Source organism: Vigna radiata, chromosome 3 (genome assembly GCF_000741045.1).
Source record: "Vigna radiata var. radiata cultivar VC1973A chromosome 3, Vradiata_ver6, whole genome shotgun sequence".
NCBI lineage: Eukaryota > Viridiplantae > Streptophyta > Magnoliopsida > Fabales > Fabaceae > Vigna > Vigna radiata.
In genome coordinates this window covers 7,674,669-7,697,515 of record NC_028353.1, presented here as the reverse complement: position 1 = coordinate 7,697,515, position 22,847 = coordinate 7,674,669, and the positions used below count along the sequence as shown (strand labels likewise).

The window sequence follows — 22,847 nt, the reverse complement described above, 5'->3', positions numbered from 1 at the left end:
TTTTCTTTTTCTGTTTTATCATTTTTATGGGTGAAAGAATCTAGGAGAGAAAAATAAATAAAAAATTGAATTTATGTGGCTGGGCAAGAACAATTTGTACTTTGGTGCAACCTTGGAACATTAATTGATTATTGGTGGAGTAACTGGTGGACGAGGAAGACCCAAAGGAAATCTCTGGAACTTTCTAGGTGCAGAGCACGACGACATAGATCTTTCACTTACAAACCTTTCTTACAACATAAAAACTACGAGAACTTCCTCCACCTCCCGCATCGTTCAACATTCACATTTAGGTTTCAATTGTTCCAAGCAAAAATGTCAAACGATGCCGTTTGCTTCTATTCGGTGCTTGGGATTGGCAAACATTCCAGCGATGGTGAAATTCGATGCGCTTATCGTAGGATGGCTCTGGTATTGCCTTCTATATTACTCTCTCAACTTAAACGTTGTACCATGTTTATGTTATTATCAGTAACATTATTGTCATTTTTTTTTTTGGAATTTAACATGGTTCTGAATTGAATGCATTTGTGTTTAACTTTTTGGTTAAAAGAAGTGGCATCCTGATAGATGTAGCAAGGACCCAAAGTTTGCACTGGAGGCAAAAAAACAGTTTCAGCACGTTCAAGAGGCTTATTCAGGTGCTTTACTTCACGACAAGAAATCCAACGTATGTCACTTCTATTATGATAAAGCGGCAACTGAATGTGTCTGTTTTCCTTTGTGAATATAGTTTTGTCCAACACGGGGAAGAGAAGGATATATGATGCTGGTTTGTTTGGTCTAATTGGAGACGACGATGATGAGGTGGGTTTTATGTTATTAATTATTAATTAATCAATCAATCAATCAATTAATTACCATATGAGATTTCATGACTGAATTTCGTATGTGAAAATTACAGGGGTTTGTTGATTTCATGCAAGAAATGGTTTTGATGATGCAGAACGTAAGACCCAAGGTATGCAAACGGTGATGCAGAAGTTTATTGAAACTAATTTTAAATGATTAAAAACTTGCTTCAGTGTACTTAAATTAATTGTTCTAATTGATTTATGATCTTAATTGTTCTTCAGGATGAGAAAGGAACAATGGAGGATCTACAAGGACTGTTAAGGGATATGATGATGAAAGAAAATGAAGGAATAGGGAAGCCTGGGTTTAGCTGTAATTCATCTCCATGTCCAACAAAGAGGACACGTATTTCATGATTTCCTCTTTCAATTAATTATAACTTATTTTTATCACCACATTCTATCAATCTACCATTTACATAGTTGATAATTATTAACATTGTTAAATTTTCTGCTATCAATAATGCGGGCTTATTTTATTTTTTTCTCCAAATTAAGACACAATGTAAGCAAATATATACTAAAAATGGTAAATGGTGAAAGTTTGAGGGTTCATTATAGACATCGAATAAAACTGATCTTGATAAAATAAATTTTGAATTATTGAATATACACACACACACACTAAAAAACACGTATATGTATATGCATCTGAATTAATCAAACTAAAATTTATCATGTTCGTCTGAAAAAACAATTGGTTTTTGTAATTTTTTTTTTCATTTAAAGGTGAATGAAATTAATTTTAAGCTATTGAACATAATTAAAGTGTACATTTTAATTAACTTTAATCATACTTTTTTACGTAAAAGTGTGTGGTAAAGAAATTAATTTTACTAAAGCAATATAGTTAGTTACAGGGCATCAAGCATATTTGGGAGAACTTATCCACGCTTAATTAGACTTTCTTATGATTTGAATTGAGAGAGAGGATGAGTTCAATCTAACTCTGTAATCCCATGTTACGAAGTTCTTGATGGTGATGAAAAGGCAAAAGACATGGTACGAGGGCCCTCCATTTCAAATAAAAGAAAAGCAATCATCATTAAATAATTGTTCGAAGTAACGACTTTTTAATTATTCTTTGACTTAAAAGCGTACAATAATCTCTTTGTTTTAGAAAAGTTCTTGCAAAGAAAAACATGATAGTACTTAAATATCTGTGAATATAATGCAAATGAAGAAAGTAACATATCGCTTATAGATTTGATGACAATGGTGACCATGTTTTGCACGCGAATTCTTGGTTTAGGTTTAGTGGTGGCTCCATTAATTAGATGGTACGTAAGAAAGCTGAAGTGATGTAACCAACTGATTCAGGTTTCCCAGCTCCAGGGTGGAGTGGGACAATGCACAGCCATTGATGGAATTGGTGGCCACTGGCAGTCCATCAGATTTAGTCAAGCATAGCTGTCTACCAATGGAGAAAAGAAAAAGCAGAAGAATCAAGACCACTGACCTAACGTTGGATATAGGACACACAAACCTTTCAACCTTGTTCATAAAAATCTAGCTCCTAATATTCCTGTCCTCGTGTTATTTTAAGATTGGCTATGCTTGCCGTGACAAGAAAACACAGTGTCATGGAATTCAAGGTTAATGAATTCCATCACCATGCATGCTTCTGCCATACCAAGCAAAGTCAACAGAAGCAATCATATAATGTGAATTAAAGAGAATATACTGTCAGCTTTGCTTTATCAAAACCAATACACTGTGTACCACAGAGCAAATTCATGATAGACAAAGAATCAAGGTAGCACTCCTTTGTTTTAAATGATACGCTCAAAGCAAAAAGCGTCTTTGGCTGTACACCACCATCAAAAAATTTCTTACATGAATGAAGAAATTGAGGCTGTACATGAATGTACTATTTGGACTTGACACCAACAAAAGGAAGGTTGATTGAAATGTTGAAGAGAAGGAACATATTTGCATCAAGAATTTTGGTTTATTGGAAATTGGATGAAGTTGAAGAGGCTTTAGATGCATTGTGAAATTTGTTTCTTGTATAGAGTGAATGAACGGGTAATTATAGTACTTGATCTAAAGAGCCGAAGATATTACTAGGGTGTGGATATAGGGAAGCAAAGCAAGAAAAGAAGAACTTGGAATAGGAGCTCTGGAGATCGGGGCATGGCTCAGGAATCACCTCCTCGGAGAAACCAATTACATTAGAACAGAACCACGAAGGGGATAGCTCATAACTGAGAGAAAAAGTCACGTTTGAAAGACAGATTTTTGAGAATGGTGATTCAAATATTCCTGAAAAATTCCCAGCAACATCAATATTTGCACCCATCACATTCTTGAAAGTAATGCTACCAACAACTGGAAGTGCACTTGTGTCATACTTGTCGTCTGGATGGAAACCGGAGTATCCTGTCATGCTTATTCCCAAGTGAATATTTTCCAATTCTGCATCAGAAATGAAGATGCCTTTCATATAGCCTCCTCTGCCCCTAGTTGTTTTCAGTTCAATGCCTATAGACGAGTTAAGTATGTGAAGCTTTTCTGCAATAACATCTGATATTCCCCCAGACATCTCACTCCCCAAAGCCAAGCCAGCACCTGATGATGATTCTAGGTAAACATTGCGGATGTGGACACTCGAGGTTGGTTTTCCATAGGCAATTCCGTACTGATCCCAACCACTCTTCAACACAATTGCATCATGACCAGTGCTAATGTTACTGTTCTCGATGCAAACATACTTAGAAGAATCTGAAAGTTGCAAGAACTAATGAGCCATGACGCCCCCATAATAACTGGTTCACAAAATGAACTCCAAGAAAAAGCAATGCAAGATACTACCACTACGTGACTAAAGTGCATGTTGAAAATATCGAAATGATGACAGACACCTTTGAGAATTGAACAAACAAAACCAATTAACAGTAAACAATGCTAAGAGACAACTAAAAGTAATTAATATACCTGGAACTATGCCACTTGTGTAAGGGGATTCGGCAGGTGCACGAGAAGTGATGTTCTGAATTTGAACGTTACTGCGTTGTCGAAAGAAGAAAGATTAAAAATGGGGGAAAATAGTTTCCTTCTAGAAATTAGTCAGTAAACCCAAAAATGAGCTTGTGGTACCTGCAATATACAGGATGGATGCCCCAAGCTGGATAGTCCACAAAAGTCAAATTGGAAATTATGACATCAACCGAATCAACAAATTCTATAAGATTTGGTCGACTGTAGTTTAAGGAATGAGAACTGAACAGCTTCCACCAGATAGAACCTTGTCCGTCTATTGTTCCATTATCACCTGTTGCATTTGTTAAATATACCAATTCAAGTGAGGAAGAAAAACTTTGCATATACCATCAGAGAAATACTAGAAAGATAAAATAGTAATGAATGAAATTTCTTACCAGTAACTACCACATCACTTAAATTCTGTCCGTAGATTAAACTGCCATATCTCCCAGTTCCTCTACCATAAGAAGGGAGCGAATCCAATACATCCCAATGGGAACAATCCTGAAGTGATACAAGATAAAAAAAAAATATAAATAAAAAGTTTCAAGAGAGAGCAATATAATAATAACATGAATAATCACATCATCTACACTTTTTTGGAAATAGTAATTTTTTTTCCATTAAGCTCCAAGAGAAGCGAACAAGAATAATTGAGAAAGATAACAGGTAACAACCAAACTTGGTATGCAAGGTTTAGAAAAATGAAACCTAAGATTTTGGTTCCATTTGTTGTTTCATGGTACTTATGTTTGTTGTTGTTTGGTATTAAGGAAGAGAGAGATAAAAGGAACCTGAGATGCAATGATGGTAGCACCTCTCTCAAGGAACAGAGTGAGGTGACTGGTGAGGTTAAAACTCCCAGTAAGCCATGTACCAGATGGAACATATAGTTGGGCACCCCCTTTGTCAGCAAACGACTTGAGATAAAATATTGCGTTTTGGAACGCAACTGTGTTCAGTGTTATTCCATCTCCAACAGCCCCAAACTCCAAGATCGACACACTGTGAGGCCTAGCATTCAACGCATTTTGTTTACATGGTCCACCATTTTCTTCTCCGTTGCTTTCCACAGCCGCGCATATTGCAACAAGGAAAAGCATTGCCACCTAAAAACAAGATAGAAAAGGAGAAGAACTAAATGCAATTCCAACTTCACAATATAACAAACTGCTTCTCAAACGCTAACAATCCATTCGGTTTGATACAATGTTTTGAAACATAACCTGACACTCTAGAGCTATGCAAATGCTTCATCAGAAAGTAAACTGAAACATGTAAACCAATCAAGCAACCCGTTTAAGCATTTAAAATTCTATTTCCGAATCGGAAAATTTTATACCAAAATAATAATAGCTTACCATACCACTCAACTTCAAAGATCTCTACATTCATTTTCACAGACAAGAAAGCAATATCTCAACTAACCTACCTTAGCAGAGTCACCAATCTCTATTCTCTCAAACTGTCATAATTCTAAATTGGATCCTAAGTCCTGACAAGATATTGACGTAAATTTATGACTGCTATTTTAACTTGGAAGTGTACTGTAAAAGCCAAACACAGGAACAAAAATCAAGACAAGCTGCAATTGTTGAAGCGAGTGAAACAAACTATTTTAGAGGCTAGCTGAGATTGAAAAAAAAAAAAAAAAAACTTTGTTTAAAATATCTTATGGTCTTACAAGGCAACGTACTTACTAGCTCCTTCATGTCTGCTTGAGCAGCAGTAAGTTGAAACTTCAATGAGGCGACAAAGTTCTGAATCCAGTGCAAGAACAGTTGCATGGAGCAAGCAAAGGAGAGGGAGCGACTTAGATGAAGAACATAGAATACAGAACAATAGAAAGAGAGGACCAGCATTTCGTATATAATGCTAGAGAAGTACTTTGTACTCATACAAAAAAAAAAATTAAATAAATAAATAAAGAAAAGGGTGGTAAGAGAAAAAGACAGCTAAAAATGGATACCAGAATGACAGCTTGTACATTTCCATTACCTTGTACATTAACAAATTTATACGCATCCAACAAGAAACAAACTAATATGAAGTTAATAATATTTTAGACATTCTTAAATAAATCTCCACAATATTCATATTTTAATTTTAATATACAATAGAAATATATCAATTTGGTAAATTATGGTCTTCCCATGGTTTGTGCAGACACATGCCGAGATTGCATAGGGTCAATACGAATATGTCCTGGGAATTTTAAGTTTTGAGAGAAATAAGATTCTAGGTTATTTTTATTAATTAAATTAATTGATTACATAAATTTGCGCTTAAGTCACGTGTTCAGCAACTCACCTATCTCATCTGTGCAAACTTCTACCTACAAAATTATTATCTGTTTTAATTTAATATTAAAACAGACTAAATATTTGTTTTTACCCACATTAGTAACAAATTAATTCTTACCAAACAAATGTTGCTTTCATTAAAAATTTAATAAATGTGCATGTTAGGGGTTGTTTAGTATGAACACACGTATATTAAGAATGTACTGCGATTAGGTGTAACCTTTTTTTACTTACCAAAGTTAAACAAAATTACCTTTATGCAGAGAGATATAAATTAAACATTCACTGCGCGTGGAAGCCTTATCACAATATTATAATTAAACAAAATCTAAATAAAGTATATTTTAGTTTAATAAATTTATTGATTGTGATTTGACTTGATATAATGTTAAGGGTATTTAAATTGAATAGGTAAATACTAAAAAACTATTACACAAGTCGTATTAGATGTATTGATTGAACAAGTTATGTAATATATATTAAAAGAATACTTTTATATAATGAATATAGCAAATAAATTACACGAGTCTAATGATATATATTAGACAAGATTTTTTATATACTAATTCGATGAGTATAACAAAAAATATTATAAATATTATTTTATATATTGATTAGAAGAGTATAATAAAAAATATTAGATAAATTATTTCATACATTAATTAGATGAGTATAACAAAAATTATTACATAAGTCTAGATATACATGGATTAAATGAGTAAATAAAAACATTAGATTAATATGTTAATATATTGATTAGAAAAATATAGCAATATATATAAGATGAATCATTAATATATTGATTAGACGATTATAACAATATACATTAACAAGTCTTTTCACACACAAATTAGACAAGTTTGTTCATTAACTAATTAGATGAATATTACAATTCAGATTAGATGAATTTGTTTATACTTATTAGATAAGTGTAATAAAAAATATTATACGGATCTAACAATACACATTAGACGAGTTTATTCATATACTGATTCAATGAGTATAACAAAAATATTATACAAGTCTAAAAATACACAATAGTATGTCCATACACTGATTAGATGAGTCTTGCAATTCAAATTAGACGAATTAGTCCATACACTAATTAGACGAATCTAACAATATACGTTAAATGAGTCTATTTATACATATACTATACGAGTTTATTAATACACATTAAACAACTTTATTCATTTTCTGATTAAAGGAGTCTTGCAATATACATTGATAAGTTTGTCCATATATTAATTAGACGAATCTAACAATACACATTAGATAAGTGTGAGTTTGTCAATGCACTATCTAACAATACACATTAAATTAGTCTATTCATACATTGATATGTATTTTTTGTAAGCCTACTTTTACATGTTTTTGCAAACCCTTCATATTTTCAGATAGTCTATTGTATATCTTTGCATATGTTTTATCTTTTATATTTTTACAAAGTCTACTATTTATATTTTGATAGACATGTTGACTTTCCAAACCAACAAATCGTTTTTCTCAAAACTTAATTATAAACTTAAAAACAACTATTATTTATTTCCTCACCCCATAAATCTCTCTTTATAAAATAAACACACCAACAAATACCAACTTATGTATAGGCACATATTTAAAACTAGTTTATTTTTAAAATAACTTTTTTAGCTAAAATTGAATTAAAAAAATAACCTAATGTAGAATTCTTTCTCATTATTTTCAAATAAAAAATTATGAATTTAACTTTTAATTTATAGAAACAAAATATTTGTATGTTTATTATTATCATTGTTCAAATGCAAGATCGAGTTCTCACGTTTAACTGGTCGTTCTCCAATCCAGGTCTTATTCGTCAAATATTGGTCGAAAATGTTTGTCAAAGGTCTTTCGATGTCAAATTGAGTTCGGTTCATATTATAAGGACAATAAATACATAACTTACTTCCTTACCACAAACAATTATTTATAGATTTTTGTAATGGACTTTTGATTAAGGCGGGTTTAATTACAATCCAAACATGATTAATCATGATTTAGTCTTTAAATAAGATGATTTTGACGTTAAAATATTTTAACTTGATAGTATTTTGATCCTCTTGTCTAATTCTTTTAAAAAAGAATTAATTGTCTGACTAAAGATTCACCAATTAGGTATACTGTATTGTTATTATTATTTATTATCATGGTTAGTTGTTGTTAATCATGTATCATTATTATTTATTTGTTAATAAATTTGTTATTATTTAAAAAATAATAATTGTTAATATATCTATAAATTACAATTGTTTGTTGTTCTTAAAATAAAAAAATTGTAAACTTTTATCATCAATGTCAGAATTAAAGTTTATTATAATTGTTATTGCTATTTGTTGTTAGAATTAAAAAATTTTAAACTTGTATTATCAATGTTACAATTAAAAGTTTACTCCCATTGTTATTGTTTGTTGTTGTTAGAATTAATATTTTTTAAACTTTTACCATCAACGGCACAATTAAAAGTTTAATTGTTATTTTTATTGTCATTATTATATTATTAGTATTATCATTACTCTCAATATTGTTACTATTATCCACTAATGTTGTGTCAACAATTACTTTTTGATGTTGTTGCAGAATAAATATATCCTTAAACTAATTTTGAAAGGATAAAAACTTCGATGTGAGTTTTTTAGTTAAAAGTTAAAGGAAAAACAAAAAAAATATTTTTAAAAATAAAAAAGTTGATTTAATTTTTAAAATAATTAAATTTACAATTGAAAAAAAAAAACACTTGGTTAACTCCATTATATTTGTGCAATTTAAGTTGTAGTTATTTTTTCCCCTACTCAAATGCTTGTATGAATGTAAAGCAAAGGATTAGGTTGACGTGATAATTGAATCGAGAAAACTGGTTGAGGAGTGCGTAGTTGGAAGCAGATCACGAAATGTGCGGTGGCTATGTCGCAGCCTCGCAGGACTCAAAAGGGTAATTTTCAACTTGCAAGACATTTTATTAAATATGTTTTAAAACGGCTCTGATTTTTTTAGATGCATATCAACAATATATATGTTTTATGTTTTTATGAAAAAAAAAGTATATTTATTATTATGATTATCTCACTACTTTTTTTTTTTGTTATTTCAGTATTACCCTCTTCTTCGTCCAGATATTTCAGAGAAAAAAATATATTTCAGAAAAAAAATATAAAATGTTTTTAATTGAAATAATAAAAAGAAATGGTAAGAGAGCAAATAAGTTTTTATGATAGATTTATTGTTCTCTTTTGCTTAAAGTTATAAAACAAGTGCATGTTTAGCCTAACCAAGTCAGCCAACTACACTCCCACACGTACATGTGCGTCTTTATAAATCTGTCAGTACAATGCATGGCCTTCTACTAGGATATTTTCACATTGAAAAAAAAAACACTTAAAAAATAGCTTTATGAATTATATAAATTAACTGATAGAAAAAAAATTATTTTAACTTTTATTAAATAGATTTTAATTTATGCATAAAATAAATTTATTTCACTTTTAGATGAATTCAACCCAGAAATGGGCCATTGCCAATTTTGATGGACTTGCATCGAGAGAAAATCACATCATTATGTAGATCTCTACACAATTTCGGAAATCGTTTAGGTATCAGCATAGAAATTTCGGGATTATATAAAACATTATCCGATAATAACTATTTATAAGGTTAAAACTTTTTTTCTTAAAGTGGAGTTTGAACTAAATAAGGTTTAATTTAAACAAATTAATGATGAATTTGAGGGAGTGAAAATTATTCTTTATTTGAAATTTAAATTTAGAAAGCAAAAAATAAAACGGTAAAATTTTTCTTAAAGTGGATTGCCTGTTAATGTTGTATAATATATAATCATAATATTCAATCATAAATAATATCTAATGAAATAACTGTTGGTATATAATGAAACAATATCAACCAAATTTGCTGCAATCCCTTAATAAATAATTACTCACGTAACACACGTTTATATACATAAAAAAAATAATTATAAAATATTAACGCCCTTTCATTTTTGAATGACTAAATATTACAGTTCTAAAGGATAAAAATGAAACAAAGTTTAAAACATGGACTAAATAAAAAAATACTTGATAGTTGAAGAATTAAAAACATATTTAACCCTTTAAAATATTATACATAAGATAACATTTTTTTTAATGAAAATATTATACAATATATTATTTACATTGTAAATATTTGGATGTCACGTTATGTGTTTGGTGTAATCCTAATAAGGAATAAACCTTTGTCTAATGGGAAAGATACATCTCGAAACGAACATGTCGTGGACATTGCATAGTGAAAATGACAACTTGTGCGAAGGAATAGGAGTTCAGTTTCCTCGTCAACTTCAATTTCTATTTATAGATCTAATCAGTATAGAAAATCTTTTTCGTTTATTACAAATTTATCACCATATCATTTTCTATATCGGTCATAGATCTAATCAATATAGAAAATACTTTATATATTATTACATTATTTACTAATCAATTTTCTAATCGATATAAAAAATCTTGCATTATTTACAAAGTTGTAACTATATCAATTTTTATACCTGGTGGATTAGAATTGGTACAATATATTATTATAAAAAGTGTTCTTAAACTAATGCCTTGTCAATTACCTAAACTATTAACAAAGTTCAAACAAAATAATGAAATTGAAGTTTTTATACTAAAATTATTTTACTTTTTTTTCTTACTAAACTAAAAACAAATATCAACAGTTGTTGTATGATATGTCCTATCTGATTAATGAGTTGGCTAAACGGTTAACCTGTTAGTAAACTAAATGTGGTATTTTTACTCTATTAATTGAGGTTGAGATGACATCTTTACCAAAAAGAAAAATGAATGGTCAAGGTAGAATGACTTAAAGGAGAAAACTATTATGCATAAACTCCTAAACAAGATTAAGGGAGTTTAGGTTGTAGTTAAGCCATCAATAATAAAAAAAAATGTTTCATCTCGAGTATGAGACTATATAGGCTCTAACCATAGCTCTGATGCCATATTAGAAGTGAGTTTTAGGCCTAACTCAACCTCCACAAAACCGACTTGTAAGGTGAGGTCTGCACCCCACTTATATATATTATAAATTGGCCTTATCTCTAGTCGATGTGGAACTTCCAACAACTTTAACCTTCTACTTAATTAACTTTAACATCGGAGAACCTTTGATAGGTACTCACAAGATTGATATTGACAAACATGAAAGCTTGTAATAAGGAGCATTGGATAACTGACCTTTAAAAAGAATTTGATCAACCCTACTTACCAAAAGACTTGTTATACTTAATTGACTATTTATTCTTAGATGTATAAAGGATATGTTGGTCATATTAACATGTATACGTGTGTAAAATAAAGATTATATCGGCATGTTTCTTAAAAATTTTTTTTGTTAAACATGGTGTTTTGGGTGTGAGGTTGAAGTTAACGTTTGCGAGTATCTTGAAGATCTGAATAATTATCCTTGTTTCATTATTCGTCCTATCTGTCGATCAAATTTTGATGTTTCCTATCAAAGATTCTCCGATGTCAGAATCAGTAAATATTCGATCGTTTAATCAGTTAATGCATGTTTAATGTAATCATCTATCTCTTTACCTCTTTATAGATTCGAGAATAGGTCTTAGATTAATGAGAACCCAATTATTACTCAATTAATAATAATTATACTTTGTATTAAGTTAATCCGTGTTTGATATAATTATTCCATAGGATGATAGTGAATAAGATTTTGGAATAGTTTGGTTAACATAAGTAGAGCCGTCAAAATGGGTCACAACCCGCAAGTCAACCCGGCCCGTCACGGGTTCGGGCCGGGTTGGGTTTGAAAAATACAACCCACTTACATGCGGGTCAGATTTCAACCCGGCTCATTTAGACCCGGCTCATGCGGGTTGAACCCGTGGTGAGCCGGGTTGGCCCACCAACCCACTTACCTAATTTTATTTTTTTAATTTATTATTTTATTTATGAAGCCCTAATAAATAAAATACTTTCTTCACTCACTGTGTATACCAAAAAAGTAACCTCTGATCTCACAAATCACTCTCACGGTACTTGCTCTCATTTGACGATGCTCACTTCACTGAAATTTTTCAAGGAGCAGGTAAAACACCCTTTCTTTTTTCTTCTCTTTTCTCCACATTTTTGTTTTCTCACTTCTCTTTCTTTTTTTTTTTTCAAAAACCCTATAATGACAAAAATAGGGGTTTGCAAATTTGTTTTTTGTTCTGGGGGATTTGAAGACATGGAATGTTATATTGTGACATGCTTGTATCAGATTTTGTTCATTTTATTTAAACAATTTGAGTATATATTATTTGAACAAGCTCTTTTTGATATCTTTGAATTTGGGAAATTATGTTACCGATTAAACTATTAATTTTTTGTTGATGTTGTTGAGTACTAGTTCTTTTTTTTTTTACTAATATTTTTTTATTGATTGTCGGAATTGTTCCGATATTAGAAAAATCTTTATTAGTGAATTTGGAGACAACAAGAACAAGGGTCAAGGGTTACAACAAGAACAAAAAAATTATGAATATATAAGAAACTTATTTGTATGTTTCTGAAAATTGTTTAAATTTAAATTACAGAAAGTTTGTATTTTTTTTTATTTTAAAAAAATGTAATTAAATGGGCTAGTGAGCCAACCCGTTTACTCACCAACCCGTGGTGGGTTGAGCCGGGTTGAAGTTTTTCTGGCTCGCTAATAAATGAGCCGGATTGGATTGACTCACTAAGTAACCAACCCGTGGTGGGCCGGGCCGGGTTGAGCCGGGTTACCCGTTTTGACAGCTCTAAACATAAGTTATTGAAATTGAAATTGTATAATTATTTATGCAAAAATTTAGCTATTTAATATTACATCATTCAAGGAATCATGATTATATACATTACTCACTATCATTTAAACGTTGAAGATCGGCAGGAATATGTGCTTTTGAAATGTGCAAGACCATGTATATATGTGTCAATATTCCATCTTTGCATAAGTAGTCAGTTTAAAACTTCGAAACTTAACGTGTGTTCAGATGAAAATATTTAATTAATTATTATATAATCATACAAAATATTGTAGGATTATAATTTTCTTAATTTAGTCTTAATTGATAAATATTTTTATTTAATTCCTTATCTACAAGAGTAAAATGCTATAAAAACATATATGAGAAAGTGCTGTATAATTTTATCTTTACATGATAAATTTGAATTTTAATAATAATATGGAAAAATGTATTGAGAACTAAAGATAAACATACAAAAAATGGAATTTACTTTCAAGGATTTATTTATTAACATTCAAATATTAACTTAAAAATATACACTTTCAAATAAATTAAAAAAAAAAAAAACTATCATTCAACCCATATAAAAACAAAACTGATATAACTTTTTATGTTTTCGTGTTGATTACAAATGAAGTATTAGTTCATGAAGAAAGTTAAAACAGAATATATACGTTTAGGAAAAAAAAAAGTGAAACATGTTTTTAATTTATCTAAAATGAACAAATACTGATTTTAGTTTCAATATTAATTTTTTTTATTCCCATCAAATACGAAATTATAATTCTGAGTCTGTGGTAAACTTTTCATCCTCTTTTAAACTTTATTTTAAGATATATCTTAACCTATATGACAACACTAATGGACATAATCTGAAATAAATATAATTTGATTAAGAAGAAATACATATTATTGATTGTTTTATGGTTACATAGATATCTGAGTAAAAAGTTATAGGAGGAATTAGTGGTTTAGTGAAGCATTTATGATTAATTAAAAAATGATTTGGATGATGCGGGGGCAGCAGCCGTGGGTTTTCATAAAGAAAAGAATGGAAATGGGAATTTGGACCGGATGCGCTGGATTTCACAACAATTTGTCAACACTGGAAGCAAAAGTGGACCAAGTTCAAAGAAAGTTAAGGAAGTTGAATGTATTTTTGCGAATGGGTGAATCAAACTTCAATTTTAGACGTAGAGAGAAAAGCGAAAGGCTAGTGGGCCCAGCACCGTCCAATGAATTCTCACTTGCTTGCACAAAAAATCCTAACCTCTAAACAGAAAGTAAGTGGTATTAACTTTTTGCAAATATTACCACAAATGAGAAAGAAAAAAAGATACAATAAGGTGACAGCCAATCCGAAAATGATGTGGCACGTGTGTAAAGCGAAAAGTAAAATGAGAGAAGCATGGAAAAAAGGGCACGGCACGCCCGAGTCGGAGTAGGGAGAGTTTGCCATGCTTGTCCGTGAGAGGGGTTAAGGTTAATGAATTCAATCACTGCTTCATTTCATGTCAGGCTTTTTAACTTACTCACAAACTCACTCCTTCTGTCTTTCCTTTGTCTTCTTCGCTCTTCGCCAAACCGAATGGCCGCTTCCACTGCTTCCACCGCTTCCACCTCTTCCACCGCTTCCACCGCCTGATCCACTTGTCCGTTTCATCTTCCTTTGGTATAACAATCACTTCACTCTCTCTCGATCATTCGATCCATTCCTCCTTATTTCTCTATACGGTTTCCTCAACACTCTAAGCCTTCTTTAATTCACTCTTCAGATTTATTTTGACCGTTATCCTGTATGGATTAAATACTCCGTTATTTTTTTTTTTCCGCTAGATTTTATCTCTAATATATTTTGAAACATGTCCAAGTTCTTTTTTAGTATTTGGTTCGGTTTTCAGCTCGTGCTTTAGGGTTTATTCATCCGTGTAATTCATGCTCTTCACTTGTTGACGTTGATTTTGAAGTATGAATACTAGTTTGTGATATTTTAGAATACAATAGAATGATATTTTTTGATCCTGTTATTACAGATCCGTTCACTCGGGGATAGATGATGGAGTCCTGTGATTGTATAGATACGCAGTATCCGCCGGATGAACTTCTTGTCAAGTATCAGTATATCTCGGATGTTCTAATTGCTCTTGCGTATTTTTCGATTCCGGTGGAGCTTATCTACTTTGTGCAGAAGTCTGCTTTCTTTCCGTATAGATGGGTGCTTATGCAGTTTGGTGCTTTTATTGTCCTCTGTGGAGCAACCCATTTTATAAACCTGTGGACATTCTCGCCGCACTCCAAAGCTGTTGCTGTGGTTATGACGATTGCCAAAGTGTCTTGTGCTATCGTGTCTTGCGCGACGGCTCTGATGCTTGTGCACATCATTCCTGATCTGTTGAGTGTCAAGACGCGTGAATTGTTCCTCAAGAACAAGGCTGAAGAGCTTGACAGGGAGATGGGACTTATTCTTACTCAGGAAGAGACTGGAAGGCATGTTAGAATGTTGACTCATGAAATTAGGAGCACACTCGACAGGCATACAATTTTAAAGACTACTCTTGTGGAGCTGGGGAGGACTTTGGGCTTGGAGGAATGTGCATTATGGATGCCTTCAAGAAATGGTCTGAATCTGCAACTGTCCCATACTTTAACTTACCATGTTCAAGTTGGCTCTACAGTGCAAACCAACAATCCTATTGTCAATGAAGTTTTCAACAGCCCTCGAGCTATGCGGATACCGCCCACCTGTCCACTGGCCCGCATCAGACCTCTTGTGGGAAGATATGTGCCGCCTGAAGTTGTTGCTGTCCGGGTGCCTCTTCTAAATTTGTCCAATTTTCAAATTAATGATTGGCCCGATATATCAGCGAAAAACTATGCAATCATGGTTCTCATCCTCCCTACTGACAGTGTTAGAAAATGGCGAGACCATGAGTTGGAACTTGTTGATGTGGTTGCAGATCAGGTATTGAATTCATTTGAGATTTCCTTCATCACACTGGTTGTCATTTCTTGTTGTGTCGTTCTTGCTTTTGATTGTATGTTCCCCATACCTTACTCCCATTACTGTGTTTTCCTTTACTCCTTGTTTGTTTGCTTAGAAAGTCATATCCGTTGTCATTGGCACTTGGAAGTTCTCTTCATACTGTTATATGGAACTTGTTCTGGAGTGTGGAATATTCAAGAGAATGGGAAAATGGTTATTAACCATTGGTCATTTGGCCTTGCCTTAAAGAATGGTGATTTGAGGTTTTCTGGTTTTCCTCAACCACTTTGGAATGAAAAAAACAGTAAATGTTTGGTAAACTCAACCATACAAGTTAGCAAAGGTGGAAGCATGGTCGAAATGATGTAATTATAGCAATAAAAATATTTTTAATTGCTGCATATTTTTTTGCTTTTCACTTGGTGATTAAAACAGTTAGAACGTCTGTGATATTTGTATTTATTGCTTCTCTATTTAATTCAACCTCCACCATGTAGTCAATACACAAATCTCATCATGCCTCTGGTATTAGGAATAGGATAGACTTGATATTATATTCAAATTGAAAATGGACAGGGTCTAACTCAAGCAAAAGCTAACTCGGAGGGAGCATGATCCAAATCATCTTAAAGGTTTCTTTGGGTATATACCTAGTTGTTGCGGGATAGTAGCAAACCTCTCTTGGATATCCAGTAAAGGTGAAAGCGGACATTTGATCTATATATTGGCAGAAGAGATTGAGCTAATCTGATGTATTTCTTTCTAGCTTAAATATAATCGGTAGTTCATTGTGTGGGATATTCCTCATTCCCTACTACTATGTAAGCCTTCTAGTATGAATAACTCTATTAATTACAAGCGAAACAGTTCATCTAGTTGTATGCTTTCTTGAAATATTGTTTTCTTACCAAATTAAATGACTATGTTTGTATGATGTTTGAAATTTGTTTTTGTGGAAATTTCCATTTCAAAATATTGCTTGCACTTTCTTGTTTCATGGTGGAAATTTTTTTCTTTATATGCCTCCTGTCAAATGGAGCAACGTGGCTGTGTTAGGACTTTTCAAAATATTTACGGTCAGTGTCTATTCCTCTACTTGTTGAATTCATTTTTAGTTTCCAAACAGGTAGCAGTTGCCCTTTCTCATGCTGCTATTTTGGAGGAGTCTATGCGAGCCCGTGATCAACTCATGGAGCAGAATGTTGCTTTAGATTTGGCTCGTCGAGAGGCAGAAATGGCAATCCATGCTCGCAATGATTTTCTTGCTGTCATGAATCATGAAATGAGGACACCAATGCATGCGATCATAGCATTGTCGTCACTTCTCTTGGAAACTGAACTGACTCCGGAGCAGAGGGTTATGATAGAGACAGTGTTGAAGAGTAGTAATGTTTTAGCAACACTCATTAATGATGTTCTAGATCTTTCTCGACTTGAGGATGGTAGCCTCGAATTGGAAATGGGAAAATTCAACCTTCATGGTGTTTTGGGAGAGGTAGTTGCTATAAGTTTTTATGCTTCATTGTTCTGAAATAGCAATAACATAATTCTCTTGTCTTTTACCGTGTACTGAATTTTTGTATTGTCTTGTTTTTTATCTTAAATGCAGATTGTTGAACTAATAAAGCCAATAGCATCTGTGAAAAAATTACCTATTACTTTAATTTTGGCTCCTGATCTGCCTACGCATGCCATTGGAGATGAAAAGCGGCTAACACAAACACTTCTGAATGTGGTGGGTAATGCTGTCAAATTCACTAAGGAGGGTTATGTTTCTATAAGAGCATCTGTAGCAAAACCAGAATCTTTACAAGATTGGCGACCTCCAGAGTTTTATCCAACATCAAGTGATGGTCATTTCTATATTCGAGTCCAGGTTATGATTGTGCCATTCAAGATCTCAGCCTTAATTTTCTTCAATTTTTAGATATAACTTTTAGTAAAATCCCACGTGCTTTACATTCATATAGTGATGTGATTGTATTCTGAGGTTATCTAAATGATTGAGACGTCCAGATCATTCATACGGATATACCGAGATACAAAGCCTTGGAATTAATCCAAAGATATTTTTGTTGTCATTGTGTCAATTTAGCAACTGTTAGAAGTTAATTTAAATTTGCTTTTTCTATGTTGTTATTATTATTAACACAAGCATCATCATTTGTTTAGGTTAAGGACTCTGGATGTGGGATTCCCCCACAAGATATTCCTCATCTCTTTACCAAGTTTGCTCAGTCTCGGAGTGGACCTGCCCGACCCAGCAGTGGTGCAGGTCTTGGGCTTGCAATTTGTAAAAGGTAGGGGGAAACATCGAATAATATTTTGAATTTGCTGCAGTCTCTCAATTTCCAATATGCTAAATGGATTTTATTACTGTAAAGCGTAAATAATAGTTGTCTTTCGTCTATTAAGTCTGACTCCTCCACAAAATTGATTCAGATTTGTAAACCTCATGGGAGGTCACATATGGATTGAGAGCGAGGGCCCCGGAAAAGGAAGCACAGCTACATTTATTGTCAAACTTGGGATTTGTGGCAATCCAGATCCGTCAGATCATCAAGCTACAACCAGAAGCCAAGCATATAGTGGAAGTGGTGGCCTCGCCAGATTTAAACCCTTCATCAAAGATGAAGACGACAGTGGTTTTTCTACTCGGCGCAATCAAAGAAGTTTCTAATATCCAAGACGGCAAAATTGCATACCTTCCATTTGCGGTCGACAAGATGGAGGAAACCTACTTTCATTTTGCATGTAGATTAGGTTACTATGTCTAACAAACAGTTTTCATCCGAACTCCTGCCGTATTAATTAGAATACAATGCAGTGGAACAAAGTTCAGATATTGCGTTAGTGGCCTGTCTTCATAATATCAGTTCTCCATCTCTCACCATGTTACTTGGTTCGTTAGATTTTCTGTCCATAGTTTGTGTTGAACTTTAATTGGATTATGAAAAAAGCATTATATAAGTGGACATACCAAGAAGCTTTGGTATAGAATTTGTAGGTTGGAGCTTAATATTTGAAAGGAAAATGGTCAGTTCCACTTTTACTATGGCAAGTTTTTCTTATTTGTATATCAAAGCGTAAGCACCGTTCAGGTAATAAAGATTCTCACTGCAGAAACGCGTTAAGTTGGCTTTATAGATGGATGAAAGCTAAAACGACGAATAATATCTTTAAGCATAGAGAATCAATTTTATGCACAATTACATTTAATAATATTCATTTTTACCGAAATCACAATAATCAAACCTTAATTAAGACCAAGTATTTCAGATTTCTTTATTCATTTATTTCAATGTCATGTGAATTAATGAATATTTTCAACATAACACAAATTTATAGGTGGAAACAAAGACTCTTTAGCTTCTTTTATGTATTTAATTAACTGATGGGGTTGAGTAATTAAAAAAAAGAGAATAAATTTAAAGTTATGAAATCCAATTCTTATTTTGACATTATTCAAATTTTTTTTCACCTGTTTTTTCTTTATATCTTTCATCAAAGACATTTGTTTCCTCTATTTATCTGCCATTCTCGTTTTTTTTTATTTGTATCCACATATTTCTTTTCTTTTCATTTTACCAAACGAAAATTAAGTGCATGTCTCGAATTAAAGTATTTCAATAATGCGATTTTACCATTGATACTTGATGTGCTTTCAGCACCATCCTAATATTATACCCTTTCTATATATTCATTGATACATATATAAGGAGTATTTCATATAAGTAAAACTTTACTATCTTTTTTATATATTATAATCTTTTAATGTTTTATGTTTTAAACTTTTATTCCAAATAATTGATACTTTGAAATTTCAAATATTTATTTAACATCTCCTATAGGTGATATATACATCAAAGGTCAGTATATTAAATACGCCATTTAGTTTAAATTAGATATACTAATATTTTAAATCTTACTAAACATTCCTTTTATTAATGTACGTTAATCTTAAAATAGAAAAGTATGCTGTTTTATATTAAATAAGTATATTTGAGAATAAAATTATTTAAATTATGAAATTTTAAAGCATATATATATATATATATATATATATATATGTGTATATATATATATATATATATATATATATATATATATATGTGTGTGTGTGTGTGTGTGTATGTATGAGAACGTTTGAAATGTCTAAAAAATTAGAAACAGATAATACTGAAACATTTCACATTCTTTTCACAAAAACTCCTTGTAATACAGGTTTCTTTACAGTTAATAAACAAAATACTATACAGGAAATTGCTTTATTATTCATACATGATTTTTCCAAAATTATAAAATATCTTACTTTTTTTCTATCCTCGCATTTTACATAGCACTAATCTCACCAATCAATTCCTCATTTACGATTACCATAAACATTACAAATAATATACATCAACATAATTCGGTAAAATCTAAAATAATTTCCTAGATACTAAAGTTCTTGAAAATTGCAAGAGTTTACCTATATCATGGGCATATACATATCAGCTAGAAACATTAAGATACGTTAGGACTATACGGAGCAGAGGCAATACGAATGTTTCCCTAGTTTAAAACAACTAATTTCTCTAGCTTTGGTTTTTGTAGCTGAATTGTTTTTTAAGCGGCAAAATAAAACAAATTTGATCGGGACTGGGCAATTCAAAGAACATTAAAGCCATGGCTATAGAAGAATTAACACAAGTATCCGAAACAGTAACCTTATCCATACAAAAATAGCCAAAACACAATCGAGAAAGAGCACAATGTTATAATTTCATATACTTAAATAAAAACTAAAGAAGGTCTAAACCAACACAGAAATTCATCAATACTTGTCAAAACTACTTTAGAACAATAACTGAGAACGGCAGCCCCAAAAATTCTGCGAGCCAATATCAGAATATGTGACTCACTTCTTGGATTTCTTTTGTGCTCTGCAAGGAAAGAAGTTCAATTAGAAAACACATAAAACCCAAAGGGTGAAAACATAGGACAAGCATAAATTAGAAGACTCACTGGGCAGGCTGTGATGCTGTAGCGGCAGGAGCACTGGGCGCAGCCTTTTCTCCTGGACCCTACATTTTACGTGAGTAAAGGCCAATGGTCAAATTCTATAATTCCAATTTCAGCAAAAATAATTTTGAATGCATTAAATCCAGAAGTGCATCAATCACTTCTGTCACTACTCAATACTGAATGAAACTCACTTGGGCCAATCGCTCCTCCCTCCGGGCAATTTTCCTTTCCCTGCTGGCTTTGTTCTTGGCACGTTTGGCCTCAAACTGATCAGACAAGGTCTTCTCTCTTGCCTTCTCAGCTTTGGATTTATGGATGCTCTCCATCAACACCCTCTTGTTCTTGAACACATTACCCTTGACTTTCATATACATGTCATGGTACATGTGCTTGTCAATCTTCTTGGATTCCCTGTACTTGCGAAGCAAGCGTCTGAGCACACGCATTCTCCTCATCCAAAGGATTTTAGTGGGAAGCCTTGCCTCCCTTGTACCCTTACGCTTACCTGGTATTATTTAGGAAACAATATAAGAAATCCCAATGTTTCCTCGCTGTCTCACCCATAAAAGTTTCATATAAACTTGATATTTACCAGAACAATTCACACTGATAAACCCAATTATCAAAAGTGTTATCAATAGAAAATGACAGACAGCCAAAATTATGTCATACAAACGTGCAACTGTGGCTTATGGTGCCACCATTGCGGGACAGCCTTCACATACGACGCATGGCAGTAAGAGAAAAAAACCCCACCACACTATTCTGCCACGCCACCATTTAACAACATATTTTGCCAACATGGAAAACAACTCAGTAAAATATTCACAATATCACAGCAATTTCATGATAAATACCAATGAAGTCTGGGGCGCTAAAAATTAAAAACAAGATTGCAATACACATAAAGTCCGATTGCATAAATAACTAAATTAAAGCCTTATCCAATAAGTAAATATTATGCGGGAAATCAGAACCTAATTATGCACACTGGCTTTTTAATCGAAAGAAAAGAAGATTGACCTATTTCTGTACAAGTTGCAATGTTTTTTTTACTAGTTTAAGTGAAGAGCTTATTGACATATCATAAGGTACTTATAAAACTCTAAACCATTTCTTCAAGGGGTTACTTCATGAGATTAATTTACAAACACTGTAAAGAATTAAACAATTGAGAAAAAAAAAACAAATTATCTAGCCACGATTAGATCCCGAATGGGTTTCACATAGGGCAATTAGAGCTGTGACTAAAAGTACCATATCCAGAGTGACGTCCTTTTCTCTTGGCCTCCTTCATCCGACGGGCGCGTGAGCGAGAGTGAATCTTGGTGGGTTTCCTGATAATAAACCCATCCTTAACCAACTTTCTTATGTTTTGGCCTGAAAATCAAAACTCCAGAGTGTTTAAAAAATACACAGAACATCGAATAAGGCATTTGGGTCCCCCAAAAGCTATGCAATGATTGAAAACAACAACAACATTCGACGATAACACTAGCGAAATAGGATTTGCAATCTACGCAAAAAATATCTCGAGTTAGCATCCCCATATATTCACGGAAAAGCTCAAAACACCGAACAGGTTCAGATCCTATAAAAACTAAAGCGAAAGTATTAACAGTGAAAGAGAAAAGCTGGAGAGAGGGAGTGCGTACGAGAATTGGCCATGGAGATTTCGTTGACTTCATTGGGGTCAAGCCAAACCTTTCCTCTGCCGCACTTGAGAACGCTTGCGGCGAGGCGCTTCTGCAGTTTCAGCGAAACCATCTTGTGAAGAGAAAGAACCTTTCAACCCTAGGGTTTGGATGAAGTGCCCATGCAATAATAATATACTTGTTAGGTTGGGTTTGTGCTCCATGGACTACTTTTCAAGGCCCGTTTAATTTTCTGAGTCTCAATGGCCCAATACCAAA

General features: G+C 32.6%; 4 protein-coding genes across 10 annotated transcripts; 2 read left to right on the top strand and 2 right to left on the bottom strand.

The window, feature by feature from the left end:
- Nucleotides 1-30: 30 nt before the first annotated feature.
- LOC106757492 (chaperone protein DnaJ) lies at nt 31-1,261 on the top strand. The gene is made up of 5 exons (XM_014640164.2): nt 31-411; nt 554-641; nt 734-807; nt 905-961; nt 1,077-1,261. The coding sequence occupies exons 1-5, from the start codon at nt 316-318 to the stop codon at nt 1,209-1,211; spliced, it is 450 nt and encodes a 149-aa protein (XP_014495650.1). The 5' UTR covers nt 31-315; the 3' UTR covers nt 1,212-1,261.
- Nucleotides 1,262-1,625: 364 nt separating this feature from the next.
- Nucleotides 1,626-5,849, bottom strand: LOC106757410 (probable polygalacturonase). Of its 5 annotated transcripts, none has more exons than XM_014640080.2 (6): nt 5,540-5,849; nt 4,634-4,948; nt 4,235-4,343; nt 3,954-4,128; nt 3,792-3,862; nt 1,626-3,578 (listed from the first exon to the last, which is right to left on the bottom strand). In XM_014640080.2, exons 1-6 carry the CDS (start codon nt 5,735-5,737, stop codon nt 2,887-2,889), a joined length of 1,560 nt encoding a protein of 519 aa, XP_014495566.2. In that variant the 5' UTR covers nt 5,738-5,849; the 3' UTR covers nt 1,626-2,886. The 5 variants fall into 5 exon arrangements, with proteins under 5 accessions (XP_014495566.2, XP_022635058.1, XP_022635055.1 ...); XM_022779337.1 differs by having other exon boundaries at nt 5,536-5,620; XM_022779334.1 differs by lacking the exon at nt 5,540-5,849 and adding an exon at nt 5,066-5,514.
- An 8,636-nt stretch (nt 5,850-14,485) lies between these two features.
- Nucleotides 14,486-18,979, top strand: LOC106757732 (ethylene response sensor 1). Of its 3 annotated transcripts, none has more exon segments than NM_001317284.1 (6): nt 14,486-14,616; nt 14,978-15,906; nt 17,054-17,422; nt 17,537-17,803; nt 18,100-18,227; nt 18,370-18,979. In NM_001317284.1, coding segments are annotated over 5 exon segments (1,911 nt in total). In that variant the 5' UTR covers nt 14,486-14,616; nt 14,978-14,997; the 3' UTR covers nt 18,608-18,979.
- A 1,718-nt stretch (nt 18,980-20,697) lies between these two features.
- Nucleotides 20,698-22,749, bottom strand: LOC106756677 (60S ribosomal protein L19-1). Its single transcript, XM_014639192.2, has 5 exons — nt 22,590-22,749; nt 22,192-22,314; nt 21,126-21,439; nt 20,935-20,993; nt 20,698-20,852 (listed from the first exon to the last, which is right to left on the bottom strand). The coding sequence occupies exons 1-5, from the start codon at nt 22,699-22,701 to the stop codon at nt 20,828-20,830; spliced, it is 633 nt and encodes a 210-aa protein (XP_014494678.1). The 5' UTR covers nt 22,702-22,749; the 3' UTR covers nt 20,698-20,827.
- Between the last annotated feature and the right edge of the window lie 98 nt (nt 22,750-22,847).